General features: G+C 40.4%; 1 protein-coding gene across 1 annotated transcript in view; it reads right to left on the bottom strand.

Annotated features, from left to right (window-relative positions):
- ZHX2 (zinc fingers and homeoboxes 2) overlaps positions 1-16,705 on the bottom strand; it is a 54,960-nt gene that overhangs the window by 8,982 nt on the left and 29,273 nt on the right. The window contains exon 2 of the mRNA XM_007431015.4: positions 614-3,209. Coding sequence (XP_007431077.1) covers positions 618-3,029 — 2,412 coding nt within the window. The 5' untranslated portion in view covers positions 3,030-3,209 and the 3' untranslated portion in view covers positions 614-617. The remainder of the gene's footprint in view (positions 1-613; positions 3,210-16,705) is intronic.

A 16,705-nucleotide genomic window follows, 5' to 3' on the forward strand; every position in this document is an offset into this window, starting at 1 on the left:
CAAAATCATATTACCAACTCATATCGTGTCCCCCACCTTTTGTTTTTCACCAGATATATTACTATATAATCATATCTACACCCCAGGCTGCAATTTCAGAATTGGGGGTCTTTTTTAGGTGGCAGCAACTGTTTCTCAGCAAGGAAGATTAAAACAAAAAACCCTTCCCTGGGCAGTACGTATTCATGCCATTGATTAACACCATTTGTTCAAGGGCTAAAAACACTGCAAAACAGGAAGAGGCTTTTCTTATATAAGAGGCAGAAAGGTGACTACATATTTCATTTTATAACTCTGTTTCTACAAGGGCTAAATGCTAGCCCTTCTTATAAAAATGAAAATTGGGGATTTGGAGAATTATTGCTTATCCAGGAAGGCAAATTCTCCTGCCAGCTAGAACAGGCAGTCCTCAGCTAGACCAAAAATATTCTTGACCTGGTGCTAGGACAGTTTCTATGTGCCAAATTCATTTCCTCCTACAACATCACTGTGCACATCCTTAAAAAAAAAAAAGAATATTCTGCTCAAAATATGCCGATACTGGGAAAAAGCAAATCAAGAGAAAGGAAGGGCCAGAGCTAAAGTTAGATTGACAAAGCATCAGAGTTGTTACCTGTCTAGGTGTGAGAGTTATCACCAGATATACTTTCAGAATCAAAATCTGTTTTGCTTTCAGGCCCTGTTTCGTTCCAGCTGTCTATGCAGTCCGAAGCAGCATCGTCATCTTCTATAGTAAGCTGGACCCAGTTTCCATTGCCAGCATTCGGTTTCCCTTCGCCACTCTGACTGCTTTGGCTGATGCCTTCAGATTGCTCTGAACTTTCTACGCTTTGCTTCCCAAGCTTCTGAGTCTCCTTGTGAGGTGGCTGAACTTCATCATGATTATTCTTTGGCCCAAGGGGCGTTGGACCTTTTGTTTCTGCACAGCCATCAGTGACACTCTGCTGTTGATACTGGTCTAGCCATTTTAAGGTCCCCATTCTTAGCGAGCTCCGGTTCTCCTTGAACCAGCGAACTATTTCAGTCCTGGTGAGTCCCGTCTGAGCTGCCAATTCATCATACTCCTGTGGGGAAGGCCACTGAGTTCTAACAAACATATTCTTGAGTAAGCGGACCTGCTCTTGGCTACTTGTAGCAAATGCCGTGGAGCGCTTGGGCAAAGAGGTTGGAGCTTGGGTGATGCTGACCTGCTCTGTTTGATTTACTGCACCATTGGAAGCAACCGGATCCTTATTCTTTATGCTTGATCCCATTGAATCTAAGACGGCTTGTTCCATATTATCCCTAAGTTTCCTTCGCTCAGCAAACCAGGATTCAACCTCTCTTCTGCTCATCCTGGCTTCGGTCCGAAGTCTTTCCAACTCACTGTGTGTTGGAAAAGAGCTCTTAAGGAAACTTTCTTCAAGGATTGCAAATTGTTTTTGAGTTTTTCCTTTGAACTGCTGGAAAATGAAATCTGGATATGGATTATAAGTATGGTCCTGCCGCGTGGTAGAAGGAGCAACATGGTCCTTGGCTACAGATTCACTCGTGATATGGCTAATTCCCCGTTGACTTCGGTAACGATAGTCACTGAACCACTTCTTAATCTCACTCCTTGAGAGGCCAGTGATCTCAATCAGCCTGTAAATTTCTGCATCATCAGGAAACTGGGTGACAATGAAGCTTGCCTTCAGGGCTGCAATCTGTTCCTTGGTTTTTTTGCGGTCGTTTGATGACGTTGGCAGTAGAGTAGATAGTGGCATCGTTGTTGTGCTTATTGGAGCAGCAGGTATGTTCTGCTTGGACAAGACCTCTGTTGGGATGACATGCTGACGCTTGGCTTCTGGGACAGTTAGCTGGTTCTGCACACTCCGTTTCTGACCCTGATTGGCAGCAACAGCAAGGGTAATAGGGGAAACATTTGATCCGTTTGACACTTGTGTCAAAACTAAGCCAGTCTGACTGAGTATCTGACAGGGCACAGCTGTCTGAATCAGTGGCTGTGGCATCTTGGCTGTGGCAACATGAGCTGGGAGAACAGCAATTGTCTGGTGTGTTGGCTGGATGGTGCCGTTGAACATCTTCTTCCTGGCTTCTTCTACCTCTTCAGGAGACCAGCTGATGCCGTGCTTCAAACGCTGAGTGGCAAACCAAATTCGAATCTGCTCTTCTGGGTGCTTGGATGCTGCTGTCAGCCATGATAATTCTGCTTGTGTTGGATATGGAAATTTGTTGAAGGAACTGATCATGGTGGCATTAGTGTCTAGTGCAGAATTGTATTTGGTACTATTCAGGGGCACGGGGACTTTGGGAACCAGGTTGATATTTGGCGGGAGCTGTACGGAGGGCATCACATGGGCCAGGATATCTTGGAGGACTTCTGCTCCATTGATACATGTAATTGGCTCAGTGGTATCTGGAAGAAGTTGAGGAATCCCATCAAGATGGTTGTCAATGAATGTTTTCTTGGCTTCACCTTTAGGCTTTCCTATGTTAATGATCTGCGTTGCTTTGTTTGTATCGCTTGTCCCACCAATGACCCCTTCATATTCAGGGGTTTCAGCTACAGTCGGATTGCCTGTCACCTCAATTGATTGTTCTAAGACAGTCTGATTGTTGAGCTTGATTAACTTAAGCTTGAAATTGTTTTCTCCTGGATGGAGCTTTGTGTTGTGCTCAGATAAGGAATCATACTTTTTGGTTGTAAAGTTACATTCGGAGCATACATAGAGGGGGTTGAGAATCACATTGGGGTGTTGCGTGTCTATATGCTCTGTGAATTCATTCAGGTTCTGGGTGGAGAATGGGCAGTATTTACATTCATAACCACCAAGAGGTTTCCTCGTTGGGTTAGCTGGAGAAGACTTCCCCTCAATCACTTCACAGTCATTTTCACAATTATCCTTGCTGGCTGCCAAATTATTTCCTAAGTCCAGCTCTGGAGCACCAGGTGCCTTTCCTGTACTACAGTCCATGGAGTCACTGGACTCCATAGCTCCAGATGTTCGCACCATACATGGAGTTGTTGACTTCCGCTTGCTTGCCATGACCACTGTAGGAGTGCCCTTGGAAGCAACAGCTTCTCCTGTTGGACAGTCCCAAAGGTGTCCTCTTAGATGCTTTTAGTACTTCCAGGAGTAATGTTGCCCAGGCTGGATTCTAAAGGAGTCTAGTGCCATCCATGGCTTTTGGCTGTGACCCACCATACAAAATGGTCTGCATTACACCTGCATTATAAAACAAGACACACGCTGTTAAAATGTGCACAGCTTCCTTCTCCCTGAAGGCAGAAAGGGCAATCATGGTCTACTTTTAATTCTACCTTTGGAAAGGCCAAGAGTTATGAATTCCTCTGAAACTAAGTTGCCTCCCTTGATTGTTGAACGGCCAAGGGGAGTGGGTGCATTTGAATACTTCATGCTGGAGCATCTATAAGTACTTACTGTTATTGGTTCTGACTACCCTATGCCTTCCTGAAAGGAAAGGGGCCTCAGTTACGACCCTGTGGGCCAGACTTTCCCATGGGAATAGGATTCCACATCTGCTCTCATTTTCTTGTCTCCTTCTCCTTCTCTTCTCTTCCTCATGTTTAATCAATGGGGATTGGCAACTCAGGACCTTCTTGACATTGCTGAGCTTCAGCTCCCAACAGCTTTAGCCAGTATGACCAAAGGTGATCTTGGGAGATCTAGTCCAGCAACATTCAGATCCTGATTGATCCTTTAAGTTCTATAGGCAGAACAGGAAATTATTAGATTCTCTTTCTCCTTACCCACTTTATATTTTGTATCTGTGTAAAGTGCAGTGAACAGATGAATTATCATTTGAATAATGGTGTTGAGAAAGCTAAACAGCATTTGCCTTGGTTAGTAATTGGGTGGTGACTATCTGAGAAGTCCAGGGGGCTGTAGGATAGACGGGAAAGTCAAGAAATACCCTGGAAAAAAGCAGGGGCAAAAAATTTCTATTAGGCTGCCAAGAAAATGCATAGATGTGTCTCATCTGGTGTCACAATTGACCCAACAGTCACTTGACTTATTAAAAAGAAATCCATAACAATTGAGTCTAATGGAAATTCCTACCCCAGAATATTTTTAATTTATTTTGTAAAAACAATCCTAAAGGTCTTTAACCCAACCAAAATGCATGAAATATATCTGCCAGATGAGCTTCAATTCCCTAATGCTCTGTCTCCAGCCGCTTCTATTTATTTCAAATGAAGGGAAGCGTGTTAAGATTTGTTCTACCTCCCCACAACACGGCTGGTGACTACTTAACTATTAATAAATCAATAAAGAAACAGGGTTGTCAGAGGATGTTTTAACATGTTTTCCTTAATGTACTCTCAATGAGACAGAACTGCTGGACAAGGGAGAAAACTCTACTGGAGGGAACACCCTGATTACCAAGATACTAGTAAGTTTTTTGGAAAAAAAACTGTCCCGAGAAATTTAACTGTCCAAAACGTTTTGCATGAATGCAGTTTTGGCTTCATAAACTAGGCATATTAAAACACCAAGATAATATCCAATCCCTGGATAGGACTGCAATATTTAAAATGATTGTGGATATTGAACGTGCGGACCGTCGCATATCCCTACAGCCCATTTCCATATACATTTATTTTTCACTGGTGGATGAAGCAACTCAGAATTATTAGGCTCAAAAGGTTCTTAATGGATCATAAAACCATTTCTTATAGAGGTCTCAGGTTTACAAAGTCCAGTTAACTTTAGATAAATGGAATTCACTGCGCCTTGGCTGAATTGTGTTTACACCAACGGTTTTCAATCTTTCTGCTTCCAGGAAACTTATTTCGGATGCTGCCTAAGGTGGAACTTTTACACTAAATACTGCGGCAAGAACAGAATTGCAAAAGAACTTTTTCTCCCCCCAATAGAGTCTCAATGAAATAAAAATCACGGAGAAAAGCAAAGCAAAAAAAAAAAAAGATTGTCGGTGTCACAGTGCCCATTTGGTCGAGAAGCACACAACTTTACGAATTGTCACCCATTTTGCTCCTATTCAAAAAGGGTGTTAAAATTGCACTGTTTGAGAGAGTATCTCATTGTGTGGCATATTTTCTGGTTTTAATGGTGTTTTATTGTATTTTATCACTGATTATTACTGAGTTTAATGTTTTATTACTTTGTAAATGGCCAGAGTTGCTCTGAATTTGGACACATACAAATATTGTCAAAACAGCAAGTCAATACACACTCACCTTAAAACCCACAAATGCCCCAAGCTAGTCAGCTGTGTGTGTATGTGCACATGTGTGTGTGCGTGTGTGTACGTGAAGAGTTTCAAGGATGTGATTAGGGCTGGTCTTTGGGAGGCAAACTATTCACACAGCTAACTCTACCCCAATCAGGAAACACTCTGAAAATCTTGCCACCAAATTTTGGCCATTTTGAGGCTGAACATTGGCAATGCAATTGTCAGCCCTTCAAGGTAGACCAGACTAGGAAACCAAAGTCACGTAGGCCAATACTACTTTTATTGTAAAGTTATAGTAGTAACAGAATCTTGCAAGTCTGAATGTGCCTTCTCTCCCTCTCTTTATCTTCATGTGAACTAGTGTCAACTCTTCTAGGCAGTCTAGACAGGAAACCAAAACCATGAGTACTAATGCTACCTTTACTTAAGATTACAGTAAAAGAAACTTTCCAGTCTGAAAGGGTTTCCCCCCTCCCCTGCCTTTACATTCTAGCAAACTAGGCAGGGTCAATTCTGAGACTCTTTCTCCATCCCCATTCCTGCTTTGGACTCAGATATCTCTTATCAGACTTTTGTCTAGCTGCAGGTCTTCCTCCTGTCTCCCAAGGTTATCCTCACAGCCTATTACAACTAGGGAGGAGCTTGTCTGAGATGTTTTCATACGTTACATTCCTCCCCTGGACTCATGTTTATCTGACCGCTGCTTGGTAGCAGCTCTTCTCCTGTCCCTCAAGGCCATTCCCTCTGTTTTCTACATCAATTTAAGATGCTGTGGCCTGCAAGTGGGTTGCTGAAACTTCCTACTTCTAGACTTGGGCTTTATACTACACCTCAGCAGTTCCAGGACAATAAACCCTATAACATAATTTAGAAAAGGGGTCTCAACAGTCTGTTTCGAAGAAAACCTGAGCATGACAAGATGAGGAATACTCCAAAGATTTAATTGCTCACAAAGTTATACCTTTCCTCATTAACTAGGCAAGTGATACTGGGAGATGTCTTCCCACTGTGTCTCCTCATGTATTTTTCATTCAAAATTCATCCTCGGCGAGATGGACCAATGATCGGGGATGCTGAGGGTTGCACAGATCTTGGGGTTACAAAACTGGGGATACTCATTTGGTCATTCCTGGTTCTAAAGGCAAGAGGTCTGAAATGTCTTGCCTTAAAGGGCATAGCCTTTTTGGGGGTCTGGATATGTCAGGTCTTGCATGCCAAAAAGCAGGTAGGATCTGGGCAAAGAAAGAAGTAGAGCCAGGATAAAAGTTACATTAAATTAAAAAGCTCCATCATGTTTCCTGGTAAAACCCCTCAAAGATTTTGCTAAGAGGAAAGGCCTCCTTTCTTCATTTCATATTAGCTCACCCAACAAGGGAGGCCAGCTTATTAGTATCAGCTGCACTACATCCCTGGCTCCTTGCTTGAATGATTTCTAAAATAAAAATGTAAAAAAAAAAAAGGTCCTGTGTGACTTTGAGAAATGGAACTTGGTTTTTAAAGGGTACTAACTCCAAAGCATAGATAAAAACCATCTGATCTGAAATAAACCATCAATCAATTAAACTGCTACCAGCAACAGTGATTTGGCTTCTCTCCCAAGACACACTTAATTAAATTTTTGATCCAGAAGTTCCATGGATAGAGTTAGTGATATGGCTCATTATCATTCAAAACTTATCCTTCCTTTTAGCTAAGCTAGGAATGGGCTGGAAGCCATACGTGCTTAGAAGGCTGGACTAAGATAGAAGAGACCTGGGCTCAGATTTACATTCATCCACATCCATGAGCAGTGGAATCCATCATGGTTCCTCAACTCAAAAATTATGGAATGAGAATCTTCTTATGTGTGGCTTTTAAAAATATAATTACGAGAAAGATGGGACATCCATCTCCAGGAACAGCATATAAGGCCCACCCAGTTGCTTCCTAAGGTAAAGAGAAAGATGGCTCTTCTTCCTTGTTCCATATTTAGAAGCTAAGTCTTATTTCATCACTGGTGACAATAAAGCTTCTTCCATCATACCTGAGGGAAGCTTATTAAGTTCAGGGCATCCACAGGGCTCTGCCATACAACACCTCTTGACCACTTGCCAATACTCAGCTTTTATTACCCGAACTGGTTGCTTGCCTCTGCCATACGGAGAGCAGTTTCTGAGTATCATATGCTGGAGACTTCCTCAGAGTGTGCCTCCAAGAACTATATGCCTGGGACAAATGACAAAGACATCTTGCTGGCTTCAGCTGGATAGAGAATGCTGGACTATCTTCAGTAGGACTCTTCTTGTGTTCTCAAGACACCATAGAGCAATGTTTCTCAATCTTGGCAACTTGAAGATGTGTGGACTTCAACTCCCAGAATTTCCTAGCCAGCATGGTCTAAGTTGTGTCTATTTGGTCCCTACTAAAAAATATCTGCCTCATTTAAGTTGTTCTCCCCAAGTAGAATCATGTGAGATCTTGGTGGAAGTAAGAGAGGACAAGTGACTCCCTTTTACCCTAATTACAATACAGCCTGCAGTTTTTGGGTTTTTTTTAAATCCTTCTAAACAGCTTTGAATCACTACCAGCAGAGCAAGATCATGACTATTTATAGTCTAAGGATTCTTTCACAAACATTTTCCTGTGTGAAAGTGAGCACATGTTTACCCAAGTGTGAAGTTGGGTCATTCAACTGTTTACTTTGACCCAGTCACATGTATTTAGAAACCATTTCCAAATAGTATATATCTAGTATAGTATACACCCCCAAAAGAAGACAGGCCTAAATTTAAGATTATCTCTCCCCCCGTCCCCGCCACCACAGAAGAATAAGTAGGGGAAAAACGTGTGAGCCCAGACCCAAGCCCCATGCAATACCCAGCTTTCTCAGGGTACCAGCCTAAGGCCACTAATTCCAGTTGCAATCAGTCCAGAACTTTCCTTTCTTCCAATTAACACTCGTGTATGTTTGTACCTAGACAAAACTGATTATATGTGCCTTCAGAAGCCACAATCCATAAAAGAGTAGGGACAGGACAAAAACAATTAATTGAATAACTACTGATTAAAATTAATTGCCTAAAAAGTATTGCCTGAAAAACTGCCTTAAAATTGCCCATTTATAAAATGAATTGATCCCTTATTTGCATATACCAACCATTCTCTTTCACACTCACAAATCAGCTGCATAAGTACATACAAACATATATATTTTCTTTCCTTACAACAGAGGCAATGAACAAGGAAGATTAAAGAGAGAGAGAGAGAGAGAGAGAGAGAGAGAGAGAGAGAGAGAGAGAGAGAGAGAGAGAGAGAGAGAAAGCAGCTTTGTCTAGGTACCAAAAGATTAAATATTTACCCTTAAAAAAAAACACCAACATTCGGTTGGTTTTCATAGCTTAGAGCAGTGATTCTCAACCTTAGCAACTTTAACATGTGTGGACTTTAAGTTTAAAAACTGTGGAGTTTAAAAAAGTTTAAAGTGTGGAGTTTAAGATATGTAGGCTCCCAGAATTCCCCAGAGACCATGTTAAATGCACTCTGCAAAAGCTCTGTCTTAAACAACTTCTGGAAGAGTGTTAATACATTTTTAAGTTGATAAGGTTGAGAAACACTGTTTCTCAAGGTATTTCTTATTTCATTGGAATAGACTTGTTTGACCAACGTACCTTTGACCAACATACATAGCTGTACCTGATTTCACCTTCCATGGGTATGTTTCTCTCTCTGGATGAATGCAAACCAAGATCTCTTACATCTAAACCAACATGTAAGGTGAGGATGAGAGAGAAGCATAGCCATAGAGGGTGAAATGCACACTTTAGAACAGTGTTTCTCAACTTGTCAACTTAAAGATGTGTGGACTTCAACTCCCAGAATTCCCAAGCCAGCATGCCGGGAGTTGAAGTCCACACATCTTAAAGTTGACAAGTTGAGAAACGCTGGCTTAGAGTAAAAATACCCTCACTTCACAGATTATTGCTTCTTCCTATCTGAAAAAAATGTAACATGGCATTGTCTTGTCAGAATGAAGCATTTTGGGTCCTTCTAACTTTGATACAAGAGGTTATTGTATAATGTTGTTTACCAATGTGGTGGTCTACAAGGCTTACATACTCTCTACTGAGAACAGTGTATATGCTCAGTGTCAGACCCTATGCTCCAGAGACAGAAAATCTCAAATTCAGTTCTCAGAGACTGGCTGAATTATGCCCAATGAAAAAAAACGTTGGGAAACTAGGGTAAGAATGCTATTTCTGAAACCTTGGAAATCTTCAATCCAAATACAGAGTATTGTGTTATGGGATAAATAACTTCTGTACAGTATGTGCATTCATTTTTCCGACCAGCAGTTTATTTCTAGGTAGGAAAAAAATATATCAAGCAATTCTATAATATGGCAACTGCACAATTTATTAAACAGATTGAATGCATCAAACTATGATGTTTCAAGTGGTTGAACAGCAAGTAGAAATCCACTTGCCTCTCCTTTAGGTAACCCTGCACCTGCACACCGAATCATTTCAGCCTTCAATTTTTGTTCATCCCATAGTTGTTAAACAAACTCTGTTCTGGACACAACCTGACCCCCCCCCCCAAAAAAAAAATCCCTGGCAAGCCTTCTGCACAACCCTTGTACATACATCTCAGATGTTTGTTCTGAAGCTTGGCTGCCAATGGAAACCAGGAGAACTGACCATCTCTTCGGATGAATGTTACTGGTGCCTGAGGCAGCAGGGTGGAGATCAGGTTTTGTTCTGGTCTTCTGCAACAATGGTGAAATGCCAAGCACTGGGGAATCTATCGCTATAAAAACAGGGAGAGAGGCAAGGGGTGCATTGGCCACTGAGTCACGTAGACTCAGTAGATGTGATTCATTTGGACTGGAAACTGAATGCAGGCCACACGCAGTCCCGAGCATTTTCAGCTTGCCAATAGCCATACAGTATATCCCTCTCCAAATAATAACCAGAAATCAAAATCTGCACTGCTAAAGAAAAAGTGTTTTCTTATTTGGACAGTAAGCATCAAAGCTGAGGCTAATACATTTTGCAAAGAAGGCAAAGTAAAATGTAAAGCAACTCAAATGGGGAAGTCTTGTGGAATAAACCTACCCCTTAAAAAATGGTATTGGCAGATGAAGTAGCATAGAAGGCAGAAGCCTGTGGACAACCATTTAGACAACTAGCTGAATAGATAACAATGAGTGACTTTAAATCCATCAACTGAAATCAGAATTAAACTGGATTTTAAAATTAGATATGCATTTTCCATAAAACGCTTTGCAAAAAACCCCAAAACTTCAAAAGTAATAACTACTTCTGATTATATTCTATGAACATGATGAACACCATCATTCCTGTTAACAGCATTCTATGGAGATGAGAAATTGCAGGCATAATCAGCTGTAAAGGTGTTTTATATCCACACAGAGAGACATACATAACTGCATTCATACAACAACATACCAAGTTGTCTTTAGAACAAGCTTTGATGAACACATATAATGCTAAGTTATAATGGGTGGATTCCCATGTAAGCCAAAACCAAACAATACTTAATGTACAAACTACAATACAGCCTCTCTTACTAAATGCAAAGACAAAGAGCAATAAAGAATTTGGGAGTGATCAAATAAACGAAGAAAAGGGAGGAATCTGCTATATTCAAATTCAAAGGGAAGAAGAATGAAAATGAAACAAAAATTCATGCAAACATGCTCCTAAAATGCTGATGGATAAGTTTTCCAATTTTGAATGCACCCTCTATTACTTTAAGATCTACCAAGAGTATTATGGGAAGAATCTATCATGTAGCAAGCCACATTGAACCAATCAGAATAAACAAATGTATTTGTACAACGTAAAGCCTGTTGTTGATGACAGTTTTTCCAGCAGAGATCCATCTGGCTGATTTGCAACTTAACCCAAGCCAGCCTTCAGAGTCAGCTTTGGAAAGCCCAGTTGCTTTTCCCAACCTACATAAAGTCACAATAGGGGTGCATGAAGGACAATTGTGCTTCCTATCACTTTTATGAATGCATTACTGGCATTGGCAAATCAACCCAAAACAAGCTGAACTGAAACATGAGGCCAAATCTCCCATCAGGGCCACTATGGAGAAAGAGCAAGATACCAGTATGACTCATTTATTTATTAACCCAACATCCATTCTGTCCCAACCTCGCTCACCGACTGAGCCTAAGATCAAGCAACTTTCTCCAAAACATGCAATGTAATTAACATTGTGAAATGCCTGCTTAAACATGTACTTGCATATTTATGAAGGAAAGGTGCACACGAACAAATGTCTGGCTGGTCCAGAAATACATGTTGGAACATCTCATGGAATATCTTGCACGTGGAAATGATCCTATTGCAGATCAAATGCCCAATGGAATCTATGCCAAATCTCTTGCTTTGGGCATAATAGAATTTGTTCTGATAGTCCATGTTGTCAGCCAATAAGCCAACATATAACTTATTGAGGATGTGCATGCAGATAGGAAAGAATCTGTAAATCGCCATGTCCTTCTCTTCTGAAATAGTAACAAAATTCTCTTTCTTGTTTCGTCTCTTGGTTTTTCATACCACCCCCCTTACTGTAATGATACGTGGGAATGACCTTGGGAGACAGGAGGAAGAGCCACAGACTGGACAGCCAACATGTAAAAGGTATCTCAGCCCACAGAAGGAGGGAGGGCGTGAGAAATATTTCAGAAGGGGCCCTACCTAGTTTTCCAGAGAGTAAAAGGAAAGGAGGGGAGGAATACTTTGTCTTGCAAGAGTCTGTTAATGTAACCTTACAATAAAGATAGAGCTAGTACACCTGGTTGTGCTTGTCTGGACTACCTTGCAGGGCTAACAAATGCCCTCACGTTTCCCCCACTTACTGCAAATGAATAGTCCCACCCACAATTCTCCACCTATTCCAATTCTCAAGCTCCTTTTTCTGCCCCCTTCAACCTTTTGCAACTTAATTCTGGTTTGGCATGCACCCCACCCCCTAAGTTACTAGTGGTTCCCAAGACACTAAAAGATTGCCTGTATACACTGACTAGTCTAATGCAGCTAATTAGCTCAGGGGATGCGTGGATATTACGGTGGTGTAAAGCTATTTTCACTTTGCCAAGAAGGGAATGGACAGCAAACAAGCTTTTGTAATGAAATATACTTTGAATCTGTATTTGAATCTACAAGTCGTTCTGTCTATCAGCGCTCATTGAATGGAGAGGAGAGAATAGAACGTCTTTTGAAAGTTGCTGCGGAATTTTCAGGGTTCACCAAAGGCTGAATTAAGAGTTATGGACATGAAAAGCAAAAAACAAAAATGAGATCTGGGCTGAGTTTAAGAAAGAGGAGTGAATTTACGGTGCAGAGATTCTGTGACATCACGTTCTGCCTGCCACTTTTTTAAACGTTCTGAGATTATCTGGGAAGTACAGCACATTTATTTTAAAACAAACAAGGTTTTAATGGTTTTCAGCAGTTAAAAAAGCAAGCAAGCAAGAATACTCTAAAAGCATTCTTAAAAAGGAATCTTTTGGATCCTCGGACATTTAATTCCCTTTCTTTAAGAAAGGGTGAAGCAGGAGTTCCCCAACTGTCCACTGTTGATAGCTTTGTCCGAATGGTGTTTTGCTCTCTTATTTCAGATATATTTGTTTCCAGGAGCAAGAAAGACTACAGTAATTACAAATGCTTTGTTTGGGCTTTCTTTGTGTCTGTTTAAATTGCTGGAATACTTGCATGTAAGTCCACTTTTCTCCCGTAACATCCAGCAGAATGAGAAGGAGCTTGACGCTTCACAACAGTCATTTCAATTACAGGTTGCCCAACTTGAAGGTCCAGGATCACCTACACTTCAAAAATCTTGGCCATAGTCTGGAGCCACTCAAAACATCCCCAGGTTAAAATTTTTAATGTGGCAGAAGGCAACAGTAATTAAACACTTGGGGAGCAATAATTTAAATTGCACTTAATGAATGAGATTTCAAGTATCTTTCTTTTGACCAGAACCCTGTGTTGGGGTGTGGCTTTTGCTACATAGCCCAAAAACAGATCACTGGCCTTGGAGTGAAAAACATTTCCACCGTTTGTTCAAGCTCCAGTGAAACCTTGATTTAACAGACCAATTTGGGGGAGGGGATATTATTATTCTTAAATATACATTTTGATTCTTTTTCACAATTATGACATCCAGGGTTTAGCTTTAGGGGAAAAATGAATTAAAATTACAGTTCTAATTAAATTCCAAAGGTCCAAATTTATAGATAATACATTTGGGAATGGGCAATCTATACATTTGCCAGTGAAGAAATAAAAGAAATGAGAGATTTTACAGCAGTAAATTGACAGGCGTAGTGGAAGATGATTTTTTTTTTTAATCCAAAGTTTCTGGTTCTACCTAAAGAAATCTGCACATTGGTGTCATCTGAAGACTAATTCAACCCTCCACTTCATTCACTTGAAAAGCCTTCATTCATAGTATCAGTAGGTCCATCTGCTGACAAAAACACAAGTCCCACAATGAAGCCAATCCTTAAAGGGGTCGTCTGTCTGTCTTGCTGAAATGCCATACAGTTCGTTAGTGAGAATGAAACACCAACATGTTCATAAGTATAAAACAGCCCTTGTCATTCATGACCCTCTTCACTGGTTTGCACACAGTTCTTCTAGGCCACTCTGTAGCTGGTGGGATCTTGGCATCAAGAACCAAATTCTCCTTATAGGCATTTAAACACAGAAGATCCAGAAGAGTTTCTGTGATCTGCTCTTGGGAACTTTATTCAGGATCCAAGAGACCTTGACTGCAACCAATGAAAGTTGTGTTAACATTCAATGTACAAATAAGCACAGCCTTATTTTAAAGCTAAGAAGAATATTATAGTCTTACATAAAAGTTGTTCATTTTCCCATTTTCACTGAACTGAACTGGATTCCTGCATTTTCAGCTATTATGCTCCCAAGCACCTCTTGTTTATGAAATACAGTATTGATCTGACATCCCTACCTGGTGGCAGAGGTCCCAATTATTCTTTCAGAACACTACCATAAAGACAATGCAAAGAGATGTGTTTACCCTACAAAATGGGGAGAAAGAGAATGAGAACTTCTATTTTGATAACAGAGATGATCTAAGTGATGCACAGACCCCAAATATTTTTGGTTAGTAGGCGTATCTGGAACTTTAAGAACATGTTTTGGGAACTCTCACATGATGGCTGTCAGAGGAGGGTTGTCCCTTCATAAAACAGGTGTGGCCATTCACAAAATATCCGTTCAACTGAAAGAGTTTGATGAAAATGTTCCCAGTTTTTCTCCCTTCCCAGCTGCAAGCTATTTTTGTCTTTTTTTTTTCCTGGACAGGGGAGCAGACTTCCAAACAAAGCTTCAGCCAACCATCATTTTGTAAGTGCGCTTGGGTGACCCATGAATAGGGAAGAGGAATGTTTGTAATTCCAAAAATTTCATGGTGGAAACTTGCACTTTGCTTGGCAGTATCCCAGCTTCCCGTTTCCTTCTTTTAAATTAAACTACAGGTAGTCCCGGGGTTAAGAATGCCCAGGTTACAGACGATCCATAGTAAGAAACAGAGCCTATTGTAGCAAAATTCTAGTTAAATACACAATGATTTGAGTTAAATACACAATGGTTTGAGTTCATCACACAATATTACTTATATAGTATTATACAGTAATACTGTTCTGGCTTACATACAAATTCGACTTAAGGACAGACTGTGGGAACAGAACTCGTTGTTAAACTGGAGACTACCTGTACTCTTTTTTTTAAAAGTCAGATAAGGAAAGTATCTGTCAGTATACTGATGCCCATGAAAATCATAGTGGATACTTCAAAAACAGGATGTATCAACCACACATCATTAAATAACTAAGCCAAAGGGTCATGTCCCCATTTTTCCTCTTCCTAAGAAGGAAAAAAAAATATATTATTCTGCAAACTTTCAGGATATTCTGCAAGATGTGCCATTTATTTCTTGCTGTGTCTTTCGGTTTAATTTCTAGGAAACAAAGTGGCTCAGAAGCCTTGTGTTATTGACTAGGCTTATTCAGAAAGAAAGTAAGGGAAATACTGTAAACCAGAGATAATACACATGCTTTGTGTGCAAATTTGAGACTCAACTCTGTTTTAAGGGGAAAAAAAAGTTCTGTAAAGAAACTTCTGTAGAGCTATTGTCAGTCATGACAGACTATAGTGAATTGATTCTGTGCCATCAAGTTGGTATGAACTCTTAGCAACCACAAAGACAGCAATTTAGCAACTGCATTTCTCCAGCAATACTGAACTAGACCTATCAATAATCTGATATGACATCAAGTAGTTTTAATGAGTTATAGAATACTGTATTGTCACAAAAGAGACAAAGACTTGGCTTGGCCTATGATTTATTGGCCTGGATTGTAAAATCAGATCCTAATTTTTCAACAGTGATTAATCAAGTTTCTAGTTTCAAAGTAATGGGAAGCCGATTTAAACAAGCCAGGATAGACGCACTGAAGGGGCAAAAAGAAGTGCAGAGGAATATAGCATGTTCTCTACTAGGTAAGCCACAGTTTATCAGACTGAAGTCACTAGCATTTGCATGACACACTAAATTAGATCACTGAAAGACCTAGTGCCTCACTCAAATCCAGAACCTGGGAGCAAATATGGTTAACACAGAGCACCGTAGTCACACTTTGTATTTTGGTATTTTACCTTACTGTGGGTCTCCCATTTCATCTAAACCCAGAAGAAAAGATTAGTCTGAGGTTAGCCTCTCTTCTGGCCTCCAGACACAGAGACAGAAGATTAACAGTGGCCATTGAATGAGGTTGTCCTATCTAGGTCATCTATGGTTTTTTGCAGGCAGGAGAAGGATGAAACTGGAATGGAAAGAAGATGGAAGGAAAGAGGCTAAAGCTTCCTTTCCATCCATGGTGACTCTAACCTTGATTTAGCTGCCCCAGATTTATTTTTTTCAAACCACGTTGCTGCAAAGGTGGCTGCTCCAATGTAAGTTGGAGCAACTTCTAGTATGCTCAACCACCTGGAGCTGAATCAGCTGGTATATGATTTACTTGCAGAAAGGGCAAGACTAGGCATGTCGTGTGAACACATCCATTGTTCCTGAACAATACCATTATAACAACAATGCATGCTTTTTTATAAGCAAAGCCAATTTTCAAATATAAAAACTGCCCAGACAAAATTCTGTAGCAATCAGATATACTCGAAGGGTCATCTTTAAGAATATCTTTCTCAAATCTAAGTAGAGTTATTAAATATTTAATCCATTATATTCTATAGCTCAATTTAGAGATCAACCTAAACTGAAATTACCATGACTTAATTTTGGTCTGGAATGCTGACAATTAATGACACCCATTTTGTCACTGGCCAGCACAACTGGAATCAGGAGACTCAACCTGGGTTACAAATCATCGGCTTTTCCTATATGAAATTTCTGTAACTCTTTTCTATCATCCAATCCTTCTCCAGATTTTTGCAGCCCAGAGGAG

The sequence above is a fragment of the Python bivittatus genome, unplaced genomic scaffold, assembly GCF_059951505.1.
Source record: "Python bivittatus isolate LINGU-HERP-01145 unplaced genomic scaffold, Pbiv_v1 ctg000590_np1212, whole genome shotgun sequence".
NCBI classification, from domain to species: domain Eukaryota; kingdom Metazoa; phylum Chordata; class Lepidosauria; order Squamata; family Pythonidae; genus Python; species Python bivittatus.